This window comes from Emys orbicularis, chromosome 4 (assembly GCF_028017835.1).
Source record: "Emys orbicularis isolate rEmyOrb1 chromosome 4, rEmyOrb1.hap1, whole genome shotgun sequence".
NCBI lineage: Eukaryota > Metazoa > Chordata > Testudines > Emydidae > Emys > Emys orbicularis.
In genome coordinates, this window is record NC_088686.1 from 10681587 (window position 1) to 10693662 (window position 12076).

General features: G+C 45.6%; 1 protein-coding gene across 1 annotated transcript in view; it reads right to left on the reverse strand.

Moving 5' to 3' along the window:
- Nucleotides 1-4519: 4519 nt before the first annotated feature.
- The window catches only part of DLGAP5 (DLG associated protein 5), a 49187-nt gene continuing 41630 nt past the window's right edge, over nt 4520-12076 (reverse strand). Inside the window, exons 15-18 of the mRNA XM_065403095.1 lie at nt 8008-8068; nt 6639-6888; nt 6161-6210; nt 4520-4645 (exon numbers count right to left, since the gene is read on the reverse strand). Of these exons, the coding sequence (XP_065259167.1) occupies nt 4520-4645; nt 6161-6210; nt 6639-6888; nt 8008-8068 (487 nt within the window). The remainder of the gene's footprint in view (nt 4646-6160; nt 6211-6638; nt 6889-8007; nt 8069-12076) is intronic.

Consider the following 12076-nt stretch of genomic DNA (forward strand, 5'->3'; position numbering starts at 1 on the left):
TCTCTCAACTTTAGAGATACTGCAAAACAGCCACTTTCTTTGCTTCTAGAGGAAGCACAGCTGGAGCCTAGAGCATTCGCTAACCCCTACTTGAACTCAATTCAGAAGGAAGCCTACAGCAAGATGCACTGTAATGTTTTGATCCTGTAAAGCACAATACAGCTCTCCACTCACCAATGTTAGCTGAAGATATTAGGAATAAATGAGGCTCAAGAAAAGTTACTCTAGAATTGCAGCTATTGGGGGAGGGGAAAAATCAAATCTGGAAAGACCTTTTCAGACAAGCTAAAAGCTTAAGCATGTCAAAAAATTAATGTTATCAACTCCTGTAGCATTTAAATGGTAAGTCTCATTAAAGTTGAAGATAAAAGTTAATTAAAAGTTGCAACAGTCTAGCCTGACCTAGCTTGTTTGAAAAAAAGATGCAGGTATCTCCCTTCTAATGGTCAACCTTCTCTGACAAGCTGAGGCTGAGAGAACAAGAGGGGTTACCCTTAATATAGGAAAAGCATGAGGTTCAATAGTAACCTAGTTTATAAAACGTGGAATAAAAACTGAGTTGAAAACTTGATTAGTTCTTCCACTTAGGACAATGAAGTCCTAGCTCCTTTCAACTACTCCATACTATGAGCTAGTTAAAAACTTAAACATGAATTCCTTTAAGTGGAGAGGATTTTCCCGGAAGGGGAATCTTCTGAAGAGACACTACTACACAAAGCAGCAACATGGGAAACTGACCTTTGCACCTGGTAGTATAGCTGGTGTGTAGTGAACTGAACAGTAAGAATACTCGGTGGGGCACTAGATTCCTAATAAGTTACATTCAGCTGGGAGAAATTACTCAGGTGTATTTGATTTAAATCACTAGCCAGGAAGACTCAATTTAATCATGGTGTTTTACATAAAAGTGCATTCTTGTTGGTTGTTATAACCTTAATACATATTCTTCACCACTCCGAGATAGATGTAGGTTTCATTTTTAGAAGGTACACACTATACATTTTTAAACAGTGATTTATTTTGAAAACTTTTCAGGTTAGTTTTACAGCTACATCAGAAAATAAATGATGGTTTAGTTATTTCATTTACCAAAGGTAATTGAAGCAGATATTTATGAAGTCATGTGGGGAGGTGAACTCTCTCCAATTCAACAGGTTAATCGTTAATATTTGGAGGATTTTCTTGCCATGCTCTATCAGGAGGACAACATCACCAGACAGACATTTAAATTGTTTTATTTAACTGAAACAACGTTAAGTATTCTGGATTTTTTTGTTCAACAGCAAACATATGCTTGTTTTGTTAAAATATTATATGTCCCTCACTTCTCACATTTATCTCCAGACTTCTTCTCCTTGTCCAGATCTATTCCACCCCAAACAATCTTTTATTCATTGAACTTTGAAACTTTGCACTTTTAGAGAGAGGTAAGGGATTGACTCTGCATACACAAATTTGCAGAGGGACAATAGAGTTGAGGTCTGTTATTTCTCACCTCTATCTATTATTTATTTAAAAACATTTTTGCTGTTAACAAGCATGTTACCTCTGGAGACACAAATCTACAGTTTGAGAACTTCAAAACTAAGCATCTCTGATGGTATCTTCTAGACTGAGCACTAAGTCCTATTGGGTAGATAGAAAGATTAACCTAAATAATCTATAAAAAGCCTGTGGAACTCCTAAAATTGGGTCCCTAATCCATGAACTATTGGAACTCATTTACAAAACTTTTCTTAAACATTACATGAATATATTGTCTCATACTATAGAATTAGAATTTATAATCCCTATTCCATCATGAGATACCTTTGAGCTATAATGTATCTTTAGATATGCTTTTTTGAGGGGAAAAAAACGTATAAAAAAAATCCAATTTAAATAAAAAAAATCAGATTTTTATTTATTTTTTAAAAATCATTGATTTTTATCCACCCTGAAATTACTCAAGCACCATGGAAATGTGTAGATACTTGCATCACAGAAAATACAGTACAGACAAGCTGATTGTCCTTCCCTTTCTAAAGTTTGACAGCGAGTTGGGGCTGTTAGCAACCTCCAACTTCAAGAAGGCGGCTTGCATGAAGAGGTGGGGAGGGGAGGGGGAGAATACACTGATCACCCCAAATGGGAAGGAGCTGGAGTGGTGGCCTTGCACCCTTCCCCCTTTTTGTTTCTAAGACTAACTGTAATTATTTGAAGTTAATATACTAAGTAGGTCTTGGAGCAGAGAGCACAGTTAGGTTACTTAAAAAAAAAAAAAAAAAAAAAGGTATCTGGCCAGGCCAAGCTTCTAGAAAAGGTTGCCTCTGTATATTCTAAGGAGAAGGCATGGCATGTTATGCCACAAGTACTTCAAGGAGGTTAGAACTCTGAAGCCTGAGAATAAGATGGCTGAAGGTGTGAGCAATACAAGTTAGCATTATCTATGTACTTAGATCTTCCATTACCATGCTACCTGAGCACCTCAAAACCCCCCTGAGAGATAGGACTATTATCCTTATTGTACAGATAAGGAACTGAAGCACGGAGAGGCTAAGCAACTTACATAAGGTCACAGAGGAAGTCAGTGGCAGAGTGCCCTAGCCACTAGACTCTCTTTCATCTCCAGGTGCGTTTACCATAAAGTTTAGCTAAACAAATTCCTCCTACACCCTGCTGGAAGGAGAGGCTTACAGGTCAGTTAATTTCTTTGAGGGGATCTGTTAAAGTCGTACTTTCCCTTCAATCTTAGAGAGTCCATTTTCGGGTTTTGATTCCATTCACATGCAGCACTCCCCAGGAAAGCTGCAATCTGAAGTCACATGAAGAACATCAGGACAGACATTACTTTAAAAGAAACCCTTAGTGGACCTGCTTACAAACTTATCAAGAATGAGTCATATGTAATATACGAGTTGTACACTTAAGGCAACTAACAGATATGCCTTAATTATGACATTACATAGTAAGGTGCAGGCAGTCTGAGTTGCCAGCAGGTGAGATGTGCTAGCCCAGAAGGACAGTGTCATCAGAACCCCCCCACCATTTAACACTACTGTATACAGACTAACATTTCACATACGAGTCTCCAACACTCCTTACTACACAGGATTTTTAAGAATACAGCTGAACAAGAAATTTGTCCTCTGTAAACGACGAATGGAGATGGCAATCTGCCTTGGGGACCGAGTTCAGCAAGTGGACCAGCACAGCAATCCTGAGACAGGTTCGCACCCTCATCTTTATTTCAACACACGACTAGTGTCATGAATACAGCACTTTCAGCTTAACATTCTGAAATAAGATACCCCTGTCAGAGGTGAGATGCAGCAGAAAGCACTGTAACCATGGAAAGATACTAGGTATCTGACTAAGGAGTTGGTTTAAAGTAAAGCTAGGGGAGAATTGGTATTTTATTATACAAAATTGACTATTAGACAATGAAGAGGCGAAAAGTCACTTTTGTTTTTTAAATGATGTGTGACAATTGGAGCTGATCTATAATAATTTATGAATACTGGATGTTGCCTTGGTTACTGGGATGTTTGCTGTATGAATATATTGATCTAGTTCAACAGGGGGCCATAAAGAAAAGGAAAGGTTCAGGATAAGCCACTTCTCCATAACCACTTGTGGGTTGTTAAGAGACAATGCCAAGACAGGCAAAGGCTCAGGAACACAGGAGATCAAAGAACTGTGGCAAGTTTAAGGAGTCTCTCTCTCTCTCTCTCAAGATGGAGGGGGAGTTTGGGGAAACCAGGGTGACATACAAGAACTTGCTGGGGGAGTCTTAAGAAAACTTGCCTCAGGTGCCATCAGCAACACACATACACACCGGTTTTCAAATCCTCTTTAAATGCTTTGTTCCTACTGTTAAAACCAACATATTGTTTGTTTTAAGAAAGCTCGTTGGTCACTGGATAGCACTGATCGCTAACTCCTAAAAAGAACCCCCATCAGATCTGCTGAATAAGCACAGTCAATACACAGGGCTCAGTGTAAGTGTGGGAGAATTGTGGAATTCCAGAGTGTAGGTAAAGACAAAGGGCCCGAATGGGTGCACTCAGAGGCCAGAAAGGGGATAGAGGTGCGGCTAGAACTGTAACAATGACTGCACACAGTACGCCCCATCTTTTGTACATAAATTATTTTTGAGGCAAGGAAAGAAATGAAGGAGAAAAGCAAAAACTGAATAAAATAACGTTTATATTTTGAAGTGGATAGGACATGTGTGGAAGCTTAGACATGATATATTATCCCTAAATAGGAGCGTCATCATGCAAGTCACTATGGATACAGCAAGCCTACTTATCACCCTCCCTAGCTATTACTGTACAGCAGTTATCAAATTGCAACATCATCTGCTTCATAAAAATGTTACAAAACGTTTTTAATAAGTAGCTCTACTATTTAAATACCAGGTTAGACACATTTACTCAGTACACAGTTGTTCTCAAGGGTAATATCCTGGTACTTCAGATGTCCCTCTATGTATTCAATTAGTGTAATTTACACATTCTGAATTCAAAGTCAGTCTTCATTTTTCCACAGAGGGGGGAGACAAAGGAGAAAATACAATTAGATCATTGTGTATTTCAGCTGCTGCAAACTTCTGTGCTTCATTCCTGACTGGCGTGAAGGGGAGGCTGCAATTCAAGCTTGGCTGTAGGGGAAATTAAAGTGTGAAGTGAGTGTTCAAGCAACAGTTATCCAGTCTACAGCACATAACAAATTCACTAAATCGTATTACAGCAGCAGATTACTGATTAGCACAGTGATTTAAATGCCAGACTGACAGGAACTGTCATTGTCAATCAATTGTTTATGCCTGGTGCAGGTGTCTATGAATAGTAGACATGTATAAGCCCTTGGGACAAGAGGTGGTGGACAATGTTTTGACAAAGGGATTTTATTAAGGGAATTCTCATCCCCTCATTCAGTACTATGGGCACTAATCACAGCTTTAAAATACACAAGTTTAAAGGTAAAACATAGGTTTTGCTAGCAGAATCCTTAAGAGTGCTGAAAGGTGCAGAATTACTAGAAATATTAAGTATTGGATGGAGTGCTTGACTCAAATGTAGTGATAGTTGTTGTGCTGCACATTTTTCCAGAGCAAGAGCCACGAATTAAAAAAAACCCAAAACCAATTTACCAATGTCACTGGGGCCCCCTCTTTGGTCCAGCACTTTGCTGGCTTGTTTCCAATCACATAAGGAGAGTTTAAATATCAGCTCAGTTTTGGAGAGAAAGGGACCAGTTACAGTAGCAATCCACATGCAAGGTGGGATCTTCAGAGGAGCCAAGGGAGCTGGGCACCCAAATCCCCTAGATTTGGACACCAACTTTCCCCTGGGGCTCTTTTGACAACTTCAGCCCTAGAAAATATTAGAGCTACCAAGGCAGAGATAGAATAGAGACCTGAAGCATTCTCGTATGAAAGAGGGAAGGAAAAGGACAGATGAAGGCAGAAAGCAAGGAGCATATTATCCATTTTTAGCAGGTATTAACAGAAGGAAATAAGCCTTCACCTGGTTAGCTATCATGCCTCAACTTTTCAGGAGGGAGAAGATCACTAAGGGTTGTTCTACAAAAATCTTGAGCTATTTTATCCTGGATCCACCTAAGCTGTTCCTGAGTCACCACAAAGGGCAGCATGCACTAGAGCAGTGAAGCGTGAAGTGAGGGTTATCAAACTTCATTGCATCGCGACCCCCTTCTGACAATAAAAATTACTTCATGATCTGGGGCGGGGAGGAGGAAACGAACCCTGAGCCCGCCCAAGCCCCACTGCCCTGGGTGGAAGGGCTAAAGCCCAAGCCCCACTGCTCCAGGTAGGGGGGCCAAAGCTGAAGCTCAAGGGCTTCAGCCCCAGGCAGGGGGCCTGTAACCTGAGTCCTGCCACCCAGGGCTGAAGCCCTCGGGCTTTGGCCCTGGGTAGTTGGGCTCGGGCTTCAGCAAGTCTAAGCCAGCCCTGGCGACCCCATTCAAAGGGGGTCGCAACCCAGTTTGAGAACCGCTGCACTAGAGTAACTAGGTCTTTGATACTGACTTTTTATGGAGTTGAATTCATTGCAGTAGTTCAGAAAATTTTACAAATGCCATTTAATACGAAAGTTTAATGGTGCTGCCATGTAAATGGATTGTTTTAGTCAAGTAAGACTAAAGGTGAACTTACCACGTCAAAGGGAGTTCCATCACTAGAGATAAAATCGCTATGCAAAAGATCTGGAAAATAAGACGACATTTCAAAACTTAAAAGTTACACTGCATTGCTTGATTGTGCTGGAAAAGTATACATTTTCTGCACTTATTCCTGACTTCAGTTTGTTTTCATAGCGTCTATCAACCTTTGCTTCCGCTTTTTATAGCGGGATTACACACCCTATTGAAGATTATACAATTAAAAAAACCTCTCTTGATTAGTATGGTTGTTTGCTGTTGTGCATTCAGTATAATACAAGGATGTCAGTGCAAATATCAAATAGACACTGACACTGCACCCCATTTAGAGAGACTAATAGTCCTGCAGCAATAAGTTCATGTGTTAACAAGGTCCATTAATAAGCTTAAGATGGTCAGATAAAGCCTTATTCGGATTGTAAATTCCTAGTAGTAAAACACAAACCATGTGAAATAACTATAAAGAAACCCACCTGATTTAAATTCTGGTGTGTGTGGTTTTTCAGCCTGAATGAAATCAGTTTCTGACTGGGCATTCTTTTCTGGGCTGCGCATGACAATGTCTTGACCCGTAAGATCTGTAGCAGACAGTTCCATATCTTCTGTAACATCTAGCATTTCTATTTTAGTGTCAGGATCTTCCAATGCTTGAGAATCAACAGGACCTGAACGGCTCCTTTCATCTGGGCGTAAACACACCTCAAGGCCAGCTACATTTGTTTCCTGGAGAATTAAATGGGATAAGTAGAAAGTAAGATCGCAAGAGAGACATAAATCAGTACTCAGTTCTGTTTTGTGCTTTTTGTTTTGTTTTCATTAAAAAAACAGATCAACTTTAGAAATGGAAAGAAAGCACAAAGTGTACATGAGGGCCAGGACACGTGCAGGCCAAGAGATCATGGAAGATGGTACTCCACCATGTGTATTGTTAAGATACAAGGCCTGTGGATTGGAGTTAGTCTACGGATAATTTGTTAGAGTTTAGTAGATTTACACAAGAGACTCTTCAAAAGACAAACAAAAACAAAACAAAAGGTGGCCTCTGTAAATCCATTGCTACGATCTATTTCAGATGAAATCTAGTTTCTTTGGTGCTTCTTTGACAAGCTTTTAAAGAGGAAAATGCAAGGTAAATTCTCCCTCCCTGAAGAAAACAATTTACACTTACAGCAAAGGTGTCTGAAGAGTATTTTAGGTAATCAGTTAGTTCTCTTGCTACATTGTTTCCTCAAAGCACAGAACTACCTACTGAGCAATACTTAAGCTTGAAAAGTCCCATAGGCAAGGCTATCTCCCTGAGAAAAGCTATGAGAAACTTCTTGGGGGAAGAGAAGAGGGGCAGTCATAACTGAACAAATGTTTCATATACAAGATCCCTTCTGCAGACAGTGATGTGGAATAAGTTCATGGAGAAGTTAGATGCAGGTAAAGCTAATATAGCATCTAGACATTCTCAGAGGTGAAACAAGTGAACAGCAAGAAAACTCTTTGCTTGCTCTTTTAAGTGTAGTAGATTATGAGGATAAAAATCAATGCAAGAGAGTTTTAGCAGTTTGTAGGAGAATGGCTTTAAATTGTTGGACTCAATTGGCCACAAAAAGGATTAAATGTAGATCCATATAAAGAAACAAAGCTTAAGATAATCTGCCATTCAATACTAATGATCCTATGCAAACACCTCTCCGAACTTTCAGACACTCTGGAGGAACTGGAAAGTACATTCTCCTGATTTAGAATCCATGGTATCCACTGCTTTATGGGGTAAACATTAACAGTTTCTTATATACTGAAGATAGATCTTTAAGGCACATACACGCACTAGTCAATGAAGACACAACTCACATTAGTTCTCTCTGCTGCACCATCTGTCATAGAGCATTGTTCTTCTGCAAGTGGGGAGCCACTGAAAGAGAAAAAAGACAGTTACCTGTTCCGTAACTGGTGTTCTTCGAGATGTGTTGCTCATGTCTATTCCACAGTAGGTGTGCGTGCATGCCACGTGCACCGGTGCCAGAAGTTTTTTCCCCTTAGCAGTACCCGTGGGGGGTGGCGGGGGGGGCAGCGAGAGAGAGAAGAGGAAGCACCGCTGCGACCCCTGGAGTGGTGCCTTTATATCGCGCTATAAGGGGAGCCGCACTCTCCCCCCACCCTCGGTTCCTTCTTGCTGGACAACTCCAACAGAGGGGAAGGAGGGCGGGATGTGGAATAGACATGAGCAACACATCTCGAAGAACACCAGTTACGGAACAGGTAACTGTCTTTTCTTCGAGTGCTTGCTCATGTGTATTCCACAGTAGGTGATTCCAAGCTATATCTGTTGGAGGTGGGTAGGAGTTCATGAGTTCCCGGGACGCAGTACTGCTCTGCCGAACCCAGCGTCATCCCTAGTTTGGGAGACAATCGCATAATGCGCAGTGAACGAGTGAACTGAAGACCAGGTGGCAGCCCTACAGATGTCCTGGATAGGGACATGGGCTACATAGGCAGCCGATGAGGCCTGAGCTCTCATTGAGTGCGCCTTGACGATCGGTGGCGGGGGAACCCCTGCCAGATCATAGCACGTGCGTATGCACGAGGCGATCCAGTGAGAAAGGCGCTGGGTGGAAATAGGCTGCCCCTTCATACGCTCGGCCAAGGCAACGAAGAGTTGCGAGGATTTTTGGAACAGTTTAGTCCGATCCAGGTAGAAGGCCAGTGCCCTACGCATATCGAGCGTGTGAAGGTGGCGTTCCTCATTGGAGGAATGGGGCTTGGGACAGAGCACGGGGAGAAAGATGTCCTGTTCCATATGAAAGGCGGAGACCACCTTTGGGAGGAATGCAGGGTGTGGGTGAAGTTGGACCTTACCCTTGCGGAAGACTGTATATGGAGGTTCCGAGGTCAAGGCCCTGAGCTCTGAGACACGTCGGGCTGACGTGATTGCTACAAGAAAGGCTACCTTCCATGAGAGGCGAGACAAGGAACACGTGGCCAAAGGTTCAAAGGGAGGCCCCGTGAGGTGGGACACCACCAGGTTTAGGTCCCACTGCGGTACAGAGGATCTAGCATACGGGAATGAACGGTCAAGGCCTCTCAGGAAGCGGGAGGTCATAGTATGGGAGAAGACCGAGTGCCCTTGCACCGGCGGGTAGAAGGCCGATATGGCCGCCAAGTGTACCCTGACAGAGGCGGGTGCCAGCCCTTGGGTCCTAAGGGCTAGGAGGTACTCGAGGATAAGCTGGAGTGGTGCGGACGATGGGGAGACTCCCCACTCCCCCACCCACCTGGAAAATTGGGACCACTTCGCCAGGTACGTCTGTTGTGTGGACGGCTTCCAACTTTCCAGGAGGACCTGCCTACTTCCTCAGAACACCTCCTCTCCTCCTCGTCTAGCCACTGAGCAGCCATGCTGTCAGGTGGAGAGCGGCCAGATTGGGATGAAGGAGGCGCCCCCGTCCTGGGAGAGGAGGTGCAGGCGTAGCGGCAACCTCCTCGGAGGGGCCGCCAGTAGGTCCCCGTACCAGTGTTGACGGGGCCAGGCTGGGGTGATAAGGATGATACGTGCTTTGTCTGTTTTCACTTTTTCTAGGACTTTGCCTATAAGGGGAAACGGTGGAAAAGCACAGAAAAGCTGGTCCGACCACTGCAGGAGGAAGGCATCTGAGATCGAGTCAGTCCCCAACCCCCCGGAACAAAATCAGGGGCAATGCTGGTTCTGGCGGGTCGCGATCAGGTCCACATGGGGAATTCCTCACTCTCGGAAGAGCCGGTGAGTGACCTCCGAGTGGAGCATCCACTCGTAATGGGGGGAGAAAACCCTGCTGAGGCGATCGGCCTGTGTATTGTGGGCGCCCGGTAGGTGGAAGGCCCTCAGGGACATGTCGTGGGCTATACAGAATTCCCACAGGCTCAAGGCTTCCCAGCAGAGGGCCGAGGACTGTGCCCCACCGTGCCTGTTGATGTAGAACATCGCGGCGTTGTCCGTAAGTACTCTGACCACCTTGCCGCGAAGCTGCGTGATGAAAGCTACACACGCCAACCGTACCATCCTGAGCTCCCTGACATTTATATGGAGGTACAGGTTCGAGGCTGACCACATCCCTTGGGTTTGCATGTTCCCTATGTGGGCTCCCCAGCCCAAGTCCGACGCATCGGACACCAGGTCTATCGACGGGGCCGCCTCCTGGAAAGGAACCCCTTGGAGCATGTTGCCCAGGGAGGACCACCATTGTAGGGAGGCGATTACTGGGGTCAGTACCATGAGACCTTGTCCAGGCTGTCCCGGGCCTGGGAGAACGGAGAGGCTAGCCATAGCTGGAGGGGCCTCATTTGGAGCCTGGCGTGGCGGACCACATACGTGCACACCGCCATGTGTCCTAGGATCTGAAGGCACGCCCTCGCTGTTGTCACCGGAAGTCGTGACCGAGGCGATGAGACCTTTGAGGGTTTCGAACCTGCCCACTGGGAGAGAGGCTGTGGCCCTTAAGGAGTCCAGTAGTGCCCCTATGAATTCTATATGCTTCATGGGGACTAGCATTGATTTGGTCTTGTTTACCAACAGGCCGAGATTGGCGCATGTGGACAGGAGCAGGTCCTGAGAGGGTGAGTTGCCCTTGAGAAGCCAATCGTCCAGATATGGGAACATCTGGACCCCTTCTCGTCTGAGGTAGGCCGCTACCACTGCCATACACTTTGTGAATACCCTGGGCGCTGTGGATAGGCCAAATGGGAGAACCGTGAACTGGTAGTGGTTGGGCCCCACCAGGAAACGGAGGAAGCGCCTGTGCCCTTCTAAAATATGTATGTGGAAATACGTGTCCTGAAGGTCCAGGGCCATGTACCAGTCCCCCGGCTCCAGGGAGGGGATAATAGAAGCCAGGGACACCACGTGGAACTTGGAGTGGACCATAAACCGATTGAGATTCCGCAGATCTAGGATGGGTCTGAGACCCCCTTTCACTTTTGGGATCAGGAAATATCGGGAGTAGAAGCCCCTGCTCTGGAATTCTACTGGCACTCTCTCCACTGCCCCCAGGTGTAGTAGTCGTTCCACCTCCTGACCTAGGAGGTGAACATGCTCCGGGTCCCCCGAGCCCACCAGGGATGGGGGGGGTGGTTGGGCGGGGGTGAACTGAACTGCAACGTGTAGCTCTTGGAAATGGTATTGAGGACCCAGCAGTCCGAGGTTATTCGTGACCATTCCCCACGGAAGGCAGACAAGCGGTTGCCGAACACAAACTTTATTAGTAGGGGGGTTTCCATGGCAACTGCCTTGGTGCCCCCCCTTCAAATAATCAAAACCTCCTCTTTCCCTGCCTCTTGCCCTTAGAGGGCCCAGGCTGTGGGGCAGAGCGGGACTGTTGTTGAGGCCGGCGCTTCTGGTCTCTCGGCCTCTTGTAAGGGGGCTCATATCTGCTCTGGCAGGGTGAGCTGACGTCTGCGGTTTGGCCTTGTCCTTAGCCGGAGGGACGTAGAGGCCCAAGGTCTGCAGGATGGTACGAGAGTCTTTCATCCCGAGCAGCCTGACATCCGTCTGTTTGGTGAACAGGACCTTCCCATCGAACAGCAGGTCCTGCATGAGGGACTGGGCCTCCGCTGAAAGCCCAGACAGGAGGTGCCACGACGCCCTGCGCATGGAGATCGCGGAGGCCATCGAGCGAGCTGCCGTATCCGCCGCGTCCGCCGCTGCCTGCAGGGCTGCTTTGGCTGCCGTCGCCCCCTCGTCCACCAATGCCTTAAAGTCCTTCCTATCCCGCTCTGGGAGGAATGGCTCGAACTTCGGCAGGGACTCCCATAAATTAAAATCATATCGGCTCAGTAAGGCCTGATGGTTGGCCACCCTGAGCTGGAAACTCGAAGAGGAGTAGTTTTCTACCAAAATAGTCTAGTCTCCTGGCGTCTTTATTCTTGGGCGTGGGCGCGGGCTGGCCCT